At 37.8% G+C, this 13,430-nt stretch overlaps 1 protein-coding gene across 9 annotated transcripts in view; it reads left to right on the top strand.

Annotated features, from left to right (window-relative positions):
* LOC106874041 (1-phosphatidylinositol 4,5-bisphosphate phosphodiesterase gamma-1) overlaps positions 1-13,430 on the top strand; it is a 145,438-nt gene that overhangs the window by 70,096 nt on the left and 61,912 nt on the right. For all 9 annotated transcript variants that reach the window (XM_089364652.1, XM_089364650.1, XM_052974028.2 and 6 more), the window contains exons 3-5: positions 8,177-8,270; positions 10,455-10,502; positions 12,059-12,140. In XM_089364652.1, coding sequence (XP_089220778.1) covers positions 8,177-8,270; positions 10,455-10,502; positions 12,059-12,140 — 224 coding nt within the window. The remainder of the gene's footprint in view (positions 1-8,176; positions 8,271-10,454; positions 10,503-12,058; positions 12,141-13,430) is intronic.

Raw genomic sequence — 13,430 nt, 5'->3', positions numbered from 1 at the left:
TATTATTCTCATATTGTCATATATTTTTAGATGTGGAGGTTCATAAGAGTATTGAAAAGGCATGCAAATTAGGCAAACATGAATCGGCTTTGCTATGGAGTAAAGATTGTTTGCCAACATAACATGGCAGTCCTGGTTTAGGACGAATGTTGCTGTCATTTAACCCCAGGAGAAATCGTCTCCAGCTGGAGAGTGGGAGTGCTAGATTCCCTTGTTTGAAAATATAAGGACACAGATCGTGTTATATAGGCAGCTGGAGATGATGTCTCCTGGGGCTAAATTACAGCAACATTCGTCCTAAACCAGGACTGCCATGTTATGTTGTGAGATTTACAAACAGTAATTTTCCAGCTTTGCTATGTTATTCAATCTCCAAAAGTATATTTTGCAGAGTAAAAGTGTGTGTGGCCTAGTGGTTGGGGTATTTAACTCACAACTCAGTCGTTGTGAGTTCAATTCCCAGTGGCTCATAGTGTCCTTGAGCAAGACACTTAATTTCACATTGCTCCATTCTTTGTCACATTCTGTGTCATGCTGAATCTTTCTGAGAACTATGTTAAGGGCATATGTGTCTGCGGAGTACTCAGCCGCTTACGTGTTTATTTCCTGAACCAGCTGTTCCGTTGATCAGATCAACTGGAACCTTTGTCCTCATAACCAACAGGGTTCCAGTTATATTCTACATCTTCATAACAATGCACTGTAAATGTATCTCCATTGGTTTCAGTCTGGATTATTCAGCTGCTTCCTCAGCTGAATTATCTGCTCTGGAATATTCAACCACTTGCACACTAATTCAAGCAGACACTCTTAATCCTTGAGAGAATCAGCATGATGAGGCTGGACCTTTTAACAGTTCATCTGAGGGGCTTCCATACAGTTTCCATTTATCCAGTGCCACTCACAAGGCTTAGGTTAACCCAGGGCTGTAGGAAAAGACACTTGGCCAAGATGACAGGTTTATTGTTTCCCAAAATACACCTTAGGCAAGACATTTGTCTTCTATGTTGTTGGAATTGTCTATATTCATTTCAATAATGATGATGGCTTGTTCTTCAGTGATGAATGTTGTTGCTGTTTCATAGAGGCTGGATTTATTCTATCAAACCAGAATTTTTTTTCATTGATGTGGAACAAGCTGGAGTTGTGGTCACGTAAGAATATGTTTCTATAGCTGTTTACCATGGCTGTGTGAGAAAGAAAATAAAAAAAAGAAAAATGATATGAAAAAAGTAAGAGGGTTCCAGAACTGTTGATGTTCTTCCGATGATGTGTTGGCATGACTTTCACTGATAGATATTGTTTTGGTACAAATAGAAAAGGCAGCATTACAAGAAAATGAAGAGTTTGGTGATGGCAGGAGCAAACTCTGGTGAGCACAAGTTCAGTAATGGAAGAGACGTTTCCTTTGTTATGGTCATTGACCATACCAGAGCTTAATGAGTTTGTTGTTATGGAAAAGAAAGCATTACTCAGCAATTTAAAAAAGAAAGATACTGTTTTGCAAATTAGGACAGATCAATTTATATCTGGATTTGTGTATAATATAATTAACTCTAAGCTACCATTTTCTCTGTGGTCAGAAATACAAGCAACTGACCCCTAGTTAAATGGCAGGAACATTGAAACTAATCTGTCAGATGTTCTTTTTCTGGTCACACAGTGAAAAACATGTTTTAACAAGTCTATTTACTTTTCACAATGAGCTAGACATGTGAGTTTACACACAAGTTCACCTTAACAACTCTGTTTATCAAAGAAGGAGGAAAATGCTATGCAGTGCTTCACTTTGCTGATCTGTTAATGCGGTTTAGTGTTTTAGGCCTGGCTGGAATTTTATAACTATATGCTTTTACAGGATCAAATTTATAGAATGGTGGCACAAACATCACCAGACTCTTGCCCTTGAGAACTTCAGCAAAAGTAGTCCTGTTACTCTTGACATCAAAGACATTCCATAAAAAAAAAATGGAATGATCACATTTAAAATGTCTTTGATGATTAAAGTCATATAAGGTTAAGGAATTCCATGTTTCGTGGTCTGCTACCACAACACAACAGCTCCTTTATCGGATCCAGTTAGCTCAAGACATCATCAGGAGGAACCACATCCGGTTTCGGCCCCTACTCCTCTACTGTTTTGACGTGGCGGGGCTCCCCCCTTTCGGAGGTGTCTTCAGCTCTGGTGTTGGGTGCATGTCTTCTTTCTTCTATTCCCTGGCCTCTTCGATGCAGCATCAATGAGTGTCAGCGTCCGACTGACTGTCTTGTCAAATTCCCCTTTTTATACCTGCTGCTAAGCTCCAGCAGGCTGCCCAAGACTCACAGAGACCAAACGAAAAAAAACAACAAAACCTTTCAACATTTCTGGTTTGAGAATCTTCTAAGTTGCTTCTATGCAGACAACATAAATCTCTCGTCTCAGAAATTTACCATTATAACTTTATTTCAGCATTTGCTAATCGTATTCTCTCTGGTCCATTTTCCATGATCTCTGTTGTATCTTAAAATTCCAGTTAATTATATCTACCTTACTTTTCCTTCTATTCATTAATGACCTTGCTATCACTTTTAATCACACACTCATTTACAGATGATTTTGCATCTTATTCCTCTTAAAGATTCTGTCTGTAAGTGTCATCTGTTAAGTAACTGGGATCCTCCATGCCAAACATGCTTTGCTTTCATGAAAAAAAAAAGTCTCAAAGAAAAAAAACCCCATCTAAATGGACCACATGTAAATGCATTGTATCTGTTTATAATCGTTTACTTGTTTCAGTCATTTGACTGCAGCCATGCTGGAGCACTGCCTTTAGTCGAGAAAGTCGACCCCAGGACTTATTCTTTGTAAGCCTAGTACTTATTCTATCGGTCTCTTTTTGCCGAACCGCCAAGTTACGGGGACATAAATACATCAGCATCGGTTGTCAAGCGATAGTGGGGGGACAAGCACAGACACAAACACACACACATACATATATATATATACATATATACGACAGGCTTCTTTCAGTTTCCGTCTACCAAATCCACTCACAAGGCTTTGGTCGGCCTGAGGCTATAGTAGAAGACACTTGCCCAAGGTGCCACGCAGTGGGACTGAACCTGGAACCATGTGGTAGGTAAGCAAGCTACTTACCACACAGCCACTCCTGCGTTTATAATCTACAGCTAAAGCTTTTGAAACCACTACTAATGCCAGTTTCCACAATCTCTAATGATTGTCCATTGTAACATCAGGCCGAAACTTCATCCTTAAAGCTAAGCTTCTTCATCAAGGCCACAAAATACTTCAAACTTGACCTACTGTCTGCAAAGCTCAAGTATCTCACTCTCTCAACCCCTCTCTCTCAGCCCTCCCTCCCTCATACCCTCTCTCACCCTCTCTCTCTCTCTCATTTCATATATTTACGATGGTGTTCTGCTTACACACACACACACACGCACACACACACACACACCACCCTGTATCACATCTAAAGACCTGAATTGAGAAAGGCTCAATCAACAACTGGTTCACAGGTCAATATGTTGTTTCTCTTACGTTGAATTCTCTATGAACCCTGATCCCTTTCATGTAACCATCTTGTCAGCCATACTTTGTCTCATTCTCTCAATCCTGCATTAAACAATTTACTTAATCGTCTTCTAAAATTCTCTCTCTCATCTTGGTCTTCTGAAATTCTCCAAGCATCAGTCTTTTGGAGTTTAAGCGAAATAGGAACCACGTCAATCTGACACAGTCTGAGAGAGAGAGTCTAAGAGGCTAGAGGTGCTGTTCCACTTCTGACTAATTAATTAAAAACAAATGCACTGGAGCAATGACAGCAGAACAGTAAGATAAATAGGAATGGAAAGAAAAAAAAGGCATGAATATCATGAAATCTCGTCTCTCCTAAAAATCTGAGACCTTGTGCTTGTCTAAGAATTCATTAATAAATTAATTTTTTTCCCCTTAACCAAAATGTTATTCTTACTCAATTAGAAACTATTTTAAGAGGTCTGTCTCTTTCCTTTCTTTTTGTTGTTTGTGTTTGTAATATTTTCTGGCAGTGTTAGTGAAGGTTTTGATGTTGGCAGTGGAAAGGAAAGTTTAAAAGAAAATATTCTTTGTTTGAAAGTGGAATTAGGTGAAGGGCAGAGTGAGCTGAAGAATTAAGTAATTGAATAAATAAATAAAGTATTTATGAAAATGTTTAACAGCCATCCATAGTTCTAGATTATATAGTTCAGGGTTGTTGATCCTTTTTGTTTATTCTTTGAATGTTGATGCTAATTCACCATGGTTTTTTGGGCTTTTTTTTTCTTTTTCTTTTTTTTCGGCAGCTGTAGTTGGGCAGTTCAGATTGAAATAACTTTGTTGATGTTTTCTTTTAAAATAATCAAAAGTATGCACTTATATAGGAAAGAGAAATAAAAACTGTGTCTGAAGAAAAAAATATGTATTTTTAGTAAGAGTTAAAAAAACCCAGTTGTGGACGATGTTGGTGAGGGTGATGTTGGAATGAATAATTTGAGAGGAAGTTAAGAAAATGGATTATTTATTAAGGGTATACAGAATGGTTTCTTTGGAATTAAATCGAAGTGAAGAATTTTGTGTTTACTATGAGCAGAAAGCAGCTTATAGATTAGTAATGTATGGTCAATGAAGATCTTTTAAAACAGGAAAGATTACCATTTTCAGGTGTGGTTTGAGGGATTCTAAAATGCACCATGTCTTGTTAAAGAAGGGCATTATTAACCTTTTAGCATTTAAACCAACCATATGTGACCAAAATATTCAATCTCTTATATGTCTAAACCAGCCAGATCTGGCCTCTCGTACCCACCTTGCAATGTCATTGTCAAAATAAACAATCACATCACTGAAATCTCAAAGCTACCAGATAATGCGTGATTAATTCAAAGCAATCTGAACGAATAAACGATACATATGACAGAGAAGTAATCTGAAGCGACAGAGTTAATAAGGTATCATCGCAACCTCCAGATTTCTCTCTCAATTAATATATATTAGAGTTTTTATAACATGTTCTCCCACTTCTCAAGGGTAACAGATGATTTCTAATCCACAATGGAATCTTCCAGAGAATTTTGTAACTTCTGTGATGTTAGTTGATTTATTCTGGGTTAGGTTGTGTAAAGGGTTATACACCCTCCTGCAGTCCTCCGTTTGCTCCACTCATTGCTTGTGTTAGCACCAGGCTTATTAAGTAACGAGCCCTTTGTTGATCTCAGAGCAAACATAACACCAAGCTTTCCATTGTTCTGTCTGTCACTTCTGCCATTTTTTCTTTCTTTCCTTTTTTTTCTTCTTTTTAACCGAACATAGTTTTAAATATACTTTGCGAAACTCGTAGCATTACACACATCTGAACTTACCCGGAGTGTGTGACTGTGTGTGTTTATCTGTCTCTGTGACAAGTGTAGATTTGAAAGTAGGTTCCATGCTGGCTCAGTTTCTGACCCAGTTTTCATTCCTAGTTGAATGTAGATTATTTCATGCCTCTAATGTACTTTGCAGTAGCATGAACATCACAAGCCACATTCTTCTCCTTACATTACGACAATCTGAAGTTCTTCATTCCTTCCTGGAGAAGATGATGGCTAACCATTCCACTGCTATACCTTCTGTTTTAAACATGCACGAGGTAGTTGCAATATGCAGCACCTGAAAATGGCTAGAATTATTTGAAACGCATCCCTCTCCCCACTTCTTTCATGTTACTCTCTCTCTCTCATAGACCCACTTTGTCATCATTTTGTGGCTATTTTCTATTTCAGGAAAACATGTGTTTTGATATATATATATATATATATATATCTATATATATAAACATAATTAAGGGATCAGCAAATATTTGCTTCACCATATACCGAAGTTCAGAAATAGCAGCTAAAAAAGCTGAGGCTCCCACAGATAGATGAATTAATAAATTGATAATCCTTTACCCTTTTAATTTGTAATATCTCTCTCTATCTCTCTCTCTGTCTCTCTCTCTCTCTCTCTCTCTCTCTATATATATATATATATATATATATATATATATATATATATATATATATATATATATATAGTTGAAATTTACAGAAAAGCTAGAGACGAAAACAGGTGTATGAACAACAAGCAGGTGTATTAGTTTGACGTTTGGGAGAAATGAAAAAGTTGTTTGTTTCGAGCCTACGCTCTTCAACAGAAAGGAATTAGAAAAAATAAACAGAGAGAGAATTAAAAAAAACTTGTGGGTTTAGTGGTCAAGCATATATATATATATATATATATATATACACATATACACAGTATATATATATATATATATATATATATGTATATATGTTTGTGTATGTATGTAATATGTGTGTGTGTGTGTGTGTGTGTGTGTGTATACATATATATATATTATTTGGACCAAAAGAAGTGGCAATCTCAGAGTCACATATAGTGTGTGGTCTGGGGATGGATATGTGTAACGATGCCTTGTTTCACAGCATGCATGTCACCAAAATGGTGGCAATGTGTAGGCGAATGGCCAGATGGATTCTGAGAATCTTCAGAACAAGGGACCAGGAAACTATGCTGGTTCTATGGAGGACATTTGTACTCAGCCATCTGGACTACTTCCCTCAACTGTGCTCACCCTCTAGCATCCAATTAATAACAGAACTTGTGGCAGTTCAGTGGTGTTACATCAATGGAACAGCTGGGCTCCTGGAAGAGACTGAAAGAGCTACAACTCTACTCTTTGGAATGAAGACAGAGGTGGTATGCAGTGATATATATGTATGGAAGCTTCTGGAGGGACTGGCACCAAACTTTGGTACCAAGAGCTCTACCAGTCCCTAAACTGGATGTCACTGCACTGTTCCAAAGGTCCCAACTATCCTGTCTAGACTGAGAACCATGTACTGCAGTAGCTAGGATTCAGGGACCACAGCTATTTAACGCCTTGCAAAACATCTGAAGGATCTTCATGGAGTAAGGGGAGATGTTTTCAAGAAACAACTTGATCTCCTGCTATCCAAGGTCCCAGACGAACCTATATCGAGGGCCAGGGCTGCTGTATTGAACTTCTTCACCAAAAGCCAATCACATAAGATTGGCCATTGTAAGGGTGATTACACTGGTGATGCTCCAGCATGGCTATAGCCTTAGGGTGATTACACTGGTGATGCTCCAACATGACCATAGCCTTAGGGCTAAAATGTCTGAAGGAATAAAAGAATATATACACACACATGCATAGAAGATTTTTTTTGGAGCTAACATTAAACTTTGGTTCTGGAATACATCATCATCTTTTACTTGTCTCAGTTTTTGGACTTCAGCCATTCTGGGATGCTGCCTTCAAGGGATTTTTCTCAAAGAAATCAACCCTGCTAGCAGCAGCCCTTTAAATCTTATTGATTCTAAGAGATTCGATTAAAGTATAAGTAATCCTTACCCACTTTTATTTCCCAATCTTTCAAAGTCTGGAGGCTTCTTCTGACTGCTAGACATACAACCCCTGCATTTATATAGGCATGCACACACACATGCATGATGTGTGCAAACACACACACACACACGCACACACACACACACACACACACACACACACACACACACACACACACACACACACACACACATATGATATATTAATGTTGGCAAGCTGGCAGAACTGCTAGAGTGTCAGGAGAAACGTTTTGCAGTATTTGTTGCAGGTTTTTTATGTTCTGTGTTCAAATCCTGCCAAGGTCAACTTTACTTTCCATTCTTCAGGGTTCAATGAAATAAAGTACCAGTTAAATATTGGGTGTCAATGTTATCAATTAAGCCCCCCATTCCCACCCTTCCCCTTAAATTTCCAGTCTTGTACCAATGTTGGAAATGATCTCAACCGTCCAGCATTTAATCTGGCCCGAATATTCTACCTTTTTTATGTTGGCCAGATCCAACCTTTCCCACCTACCCTACAATTGTCAGTCTAAAAATAAATAACCACATCATTGAAATCTCAAAACTACAAGATAATTAAAGATTATTCCAAAAGAATGTGAATTAATAAGAATTGCATTTGACAAATTAATCTGAATGCTGAATGTTTAAATGGAAAATATATTCCTGAGAAGTGACATTAAAAGACATTTTGTTTTCTTCCATTTTCTTCTCTCACTTTTTACTTTTGTCTTTCAGCCTCCAACAAAGATGAATTCCGGAAATGGTTGAAGGGTTTGAACCATCTGGTACAAGACACACAAAATGCTTCTTACCAACTCCAAGTTGAAAGGTCTCCCTATTCTTTCTTTGTTTCTTTATTATTTTCCATCCCTTACTTGTTTCAGTCATTCGACTGTGGCCATGCTGGGGCTCTGCCTTAAAAAAAAAATTTTAGTCAAACAAATCAATCACTGTTTCTGACCCACTGAGTTAGGGGGACATAAACACACCAACACCAGTTGTCACACACATGGCAGGCTTTCAGTTTCCATCCGTCAAATACACTCTCAAGGCTTTGTTTTGCCCTGAGGCTATAGTAGAAGACGCTCCAGGTGCCATGCAGTGGGACTGAACCCAGGGCCATGTGGTTGGGAAGCAAGCTTATCTCACCATCATGCCTGTACCTTTCTTATTTACTGTCCCTTCTCTTTCTGCCTCTCTCTCTCTCCTCTCTCTCTCTCTCTCTCCTCTCTCTCTCTCCCTCCCTCCTCTCTCTCACCTCTCTCTCTCCCCTCTCTCTTTCTCCCTCGCTCTTTCTCCCTCTCTCTTTCTCCCTCTCTCTTTCTCCCTCTCTCTTTCTCCCTCCCTCTTTTCCCCTCTCGCTTTCTCTCTTTCTACCCCCCTCTCTTCTCTCTCTCTCCTCTCTCTCCTCTCTCTCTCTCCTCTCTCTCCCTCCCCCTCTCTCTTTCTCCCTCTCTCTTTCTCCCTCTCTCTCTCTTCCCCTCTCGCTTTCTCTCTTTCTCCCCCTCCCTCTCCCCCTCTCTCTCGCACACACTCCCCTTCCCCTCTCCCTCCTAAATTTCTTTAATTTTTTTATCATTAAAACACATTTACTTTGGTAGTTTTTATGCTTTTTACTTTCCTCGTTTTTTTTTTTTTGTGCAAAATACTTTTAACAGTTCCTGAAATCCTACAGGAAGCCATTTATTCCAGAGTTTCTAATTTTTATCTAGGAATGGTTTATCATGTCGCATTTCAATATATACATGCATGCACACATACATACCTGCATACATGCGTACGTACAAACATGCATACAAATATACTTACACACATGCGTACGTACATACACACATGTGTACGTACATACATGCATACATATATACATACATGCACACATACATACCTGCATACATACATACATACATCCATACGTACATGCATACATACATAATACATACATACCTCTGCGTGTGTGTGTGTGTGTGTGTACGGCTTGGAACAGGTTTTTGTTTGCCAGGTTGTGTTGACTTTGATAGACGCAGGAAAAGAGCAAAGTTCTGCTGATGCTCCCTCCCTACCTGGGGTTAGTTGTTCTAGGTACTGAGTCAGATAGAACGATCATCAGGCACCAAGCTGAAACGACTGACTGACTTTCTAATATATAATTAATATATTCTTTTGTGTGATTATTTTTTCTCGATAGCTTTACTTTCATCATCATTGTCATCATCATCACCATCACCACCACTTCATCAACAGTAGTTTTTCTGCCTCTTACTCCCCCTTCCCTTTCAACATCATTAGCATCATAATCATCATCATTTCCACCGCTTCCATCACCATCACAAGCTCATTGTCAGTACTTCTGCCTCCTCCTCTTCCTCTTCCTCATAATCAGGGTCTTTCTTAGTTGCTGTATAACATTTGCAATGTGCCATCCTCTGTATGTCTCTTAACCTGCTAGAAACAGCACCCAAATCCTCTTAAAATCATGTCCTACCATTTGAAAATAAAAAAAGGACAAATTGAATAATGTCATGCAAAATAGGAAAAGTCCAAAGAGAGGATGTAGTGGTCATGGCTGGATCGGCTTTGATAAGTCTGCTCAATTAGGGTAGACCTGGGGTTAAACAAGGGTTAAGCAACAACAATGAATGTTGAATTAAATACGTCACTCTTGCTTCCATTTCCTCAGTAATGTAACCAACACTAATAACCAGAAAGACATTAACAAAGGAATCCATTCAGCCCCCCCCCCCCCATTATTCCTGGAGGTCACTGGGAACTTGGAACCATGTGGTTGAGAAGCCAACTTCTGACCTCACAGCCACTCTTGTGTCCATCTGTGGACGAGCTGCATGGCTCAGCTTGTCTCTGGTTGGTTCGGTATTAACTATTTGCTTGAAAAAAAAAAGAAAAAGAAAAAAAAAGACAATGAAATCATTTCACGCAGGAATAAATATAAAATTAGTGATAATTCATAATTGAATTATTTTCTTTTTTAATTTTGATTATTTTTCCTTTCTTACAGATGGCTTCGAAAAGAATTCTACCTCATGGAAAAATTGGGTACATACGTGTGAGTATTCAGTTTATTTGCCTTGTCATTATCTTTTGTTTAATTAATTACTATTTAAATGAAGTAAATAGGATCACCTTAAACCATAGGGCTATTTTTTGTAATTCAGGCCAAACCTGGTTTTGCTGACCAATCTTTGTTTACCAAAAGCTCATGTCAATTCATGCAAGAAGTCACATTCTCTTTTCATCCTATTGTTTTTATTTATTCGATTGGTGCAACATTATTGATATTACCAATTCTTTAATTTTTTTTACTCATTCCAGTCAGTTGTTTGTGACCATGCTGACAAGCCAGTGTTCAAATGATGACTTTTGTAAATTATAGCCTTGTCAGAAATATCACCGAGTCCCTCACAATCATTTCAGAAATCAGAACAATCATTTAGATAATCTGCATGATCCATGTGGGTCTTTGAGAATTGACAGATAAAGGACACCGAGTATCAGTTTGGGTAAACTTGAGCCATTGGTCAACTTTTCAGCTTTTATTGTATTCTTTGTTTTCCAAGTTTGTATTTCAAGACATTTGGTAAATCAAGGGATGAAGTAAGTGAGGAGTTTGCTGCAAAACAATTTTGCTATTCCACTGAGTAAGTCATGTGACTGAGGAGACACTCACATTGGCTAAAGAAACATTTTTGGATATTTCTCAGTCATCGAATATCTGGTTTTTGCTAATGAACCTAAGTTTCATTGAAGAGGTTTAATAACACTGAAACATATCTTGCATTTTCTCTCCCTCATTACATTTACCATTCATTTTTTAACTAATCTGAATCCAAGATTTTTATTCTTGTCTTTCTTCACAAGATTTATTCATTGGCGCTAATATTTTAATTCTCTCCTCACTCTGAAGCAATTTTAACTAATTTTTGTTGGGGCTTTTTGCATCCTGTACCTTTGCTGCTTGTGTTTCATTAACTGCCAACTCGTCTCTTCTAACTATTTTATGCTGAAAGTAAGAAATTGTGATGAAATCAACTTTTATAGAGGAACAATCAGTGGGGACAATCTTAACACATTGTCCATATAAATGTAGGCAAAAAGCATGGCTTTGTTGTAAGAGATTGGCATTGCAACTATATGATTCTAGGTTCAGTCCCACCACATGGCACCTTGGGCAAGTGTCTTCTAATATGGCACCTGGCCAACCAGTGCTCTGTGCGTGAAATTGGTAGACAGAAACTAAAAGAAGCCTATCATATGTGTGTGTGCGCACGTGCTTGGGTCTCCTTGACATCACTAGGTTATTGTAAATGAGCATCACTGTCATACAAGCAGTGCCACTTCCAATATATTGTGATAACCTGTCCAGCCAAAGAGAAATTTTATTTTGCTTGGAAACAGGTGAGGGTTGGTGACAGGAAGTGCATCCTTCCATAAAAACAACTGTCCTAATAAATTCTGTCTGACCAATGTAAACATGGAAAAGTGGACAGTAAAATGATGATGATGATGAATGTTGATAACTTCTACCACATTGCTGGTTATTCATTTTCAAAGATTAATTGAAATGTTTGTGAATGTACTTGACTGTCTCTGTTGTACTTTCAGAGTAACACAGAAACATCTAAAAGGATGGATGTTACGAATAAATTATAAAATTGCCAGCAATAAACTAAGAGACAAATTTCAAGTAAGTAGCATGGTTGATTTTTTTTAAAGTTTTTTTTTTCTTTTTCTTTTATGAATTGACTTTATTTAAAATCATTTGTTCATATATTCATTTTGTGTGATCTAATTAATTTTCTCCAGTATGCTAATGATTCTGTCAGCTCACCATTTTGATGGTGGTGGTGATGGTGATGATGATGAGTTGGCAGAACTGTAGAATGCCAGGGAAAATATGCTTAGTGGCATTTTGTCCATCTTTACATTCTCAGTTCAAATTCCACCAAGGTGTATTTGGCCTTACATCCTCTTGGGGTTGATAAAATAAGTTACAGTTGAGCAATGGGGCTGTTGTAATTGACTTACACCCTCCCCCAGAATTGCTGGCCTTGTCCCAAATTTGAAACCAATAGTAGTAGTAGCAGTAGTAGAGAAAAGGTCAACAAGTATGGAGTCCTGAAAATTGAGATTGCCAGCTGCAAGAGTCAAACATAAAGGTTCTTGTTGTTGTCATTGGAGCGTTGGGTTCAATATCACCCAACCCGAAGAAATATCTGGAAACTTTAGAAATACCCTACAATCTAGATGTATTGCAAAAGTCGTCATTACTTGGAACTGCAGGCATACTGCGTAAAGCAGTGTCTGTCTGTGTGAGGTCCTTGTTGGGACTTGACAGACATCATGCATTCCTTTCATCTTATCCAATATCTTCAATCTACAACATCATGATATTGGATGCTCTAATAATAATAATAATAATAATAATCCTCTCTACTGGAGGATCAAGACCTCAAATTTATGAGGAGGGGATTAAGTCAATTACATTGACCTCAGTATTTTACTGGTACTCAATTTATTGATCTCAAAAGGATGAAAGGCAAAGTCGACCTCAGCAGAATTTGAATTCAGAATGTAGTGGCGGGTGAAATACTGCTTAGCATTTCGTCCAGCATACTAACAACTCTGCCAGCTTGTTGACTTAATAATAATAATAATAATGATAATAATAATAATAATAATAATAATAATGATAATCTAGGTATATTGCAAATGTCGGCTTTACTTGGAACTGCATGCATATTGCGTAAAGTACTGTCTCTCTGAGTTACCTTTGTAAAGAGTTATGTCAATCCTTTCTAAAATATTATTATTATTAATTCCACGTGGAAGGTGTTTATAAGCCATTTAAAAACACACAAAAACCGTTAGATTCACTTCAACATTTAAATTTAATTTGTCAAAATATTTTCATCGCTTTGAGACCGTGACCTGTTCACTGACAAAATTCCGTGCTGCATCCCTAACGGTTTTTGTG

Source organism: Octopus bimaculoides, chromosome 16 (genome assembly GCF_046866305.1).
Source record: "Octopus bimaculoides isolate indiv1 chromosome 16, ASM4686630v1, whole genome shotgun sequence".
NCBI classification, from domain to species: Eukaryota; Metazoa; Mollusca; class Cephalopoda; order Octopoda; family Octopodidae; genus Octopus; species Octopus bimaculoides.
The sequence above is the reverse complement of the archived record's forward strand: the minus strand, read 5'-3'. Positions and strand labels throughout refer to the sequence as shown.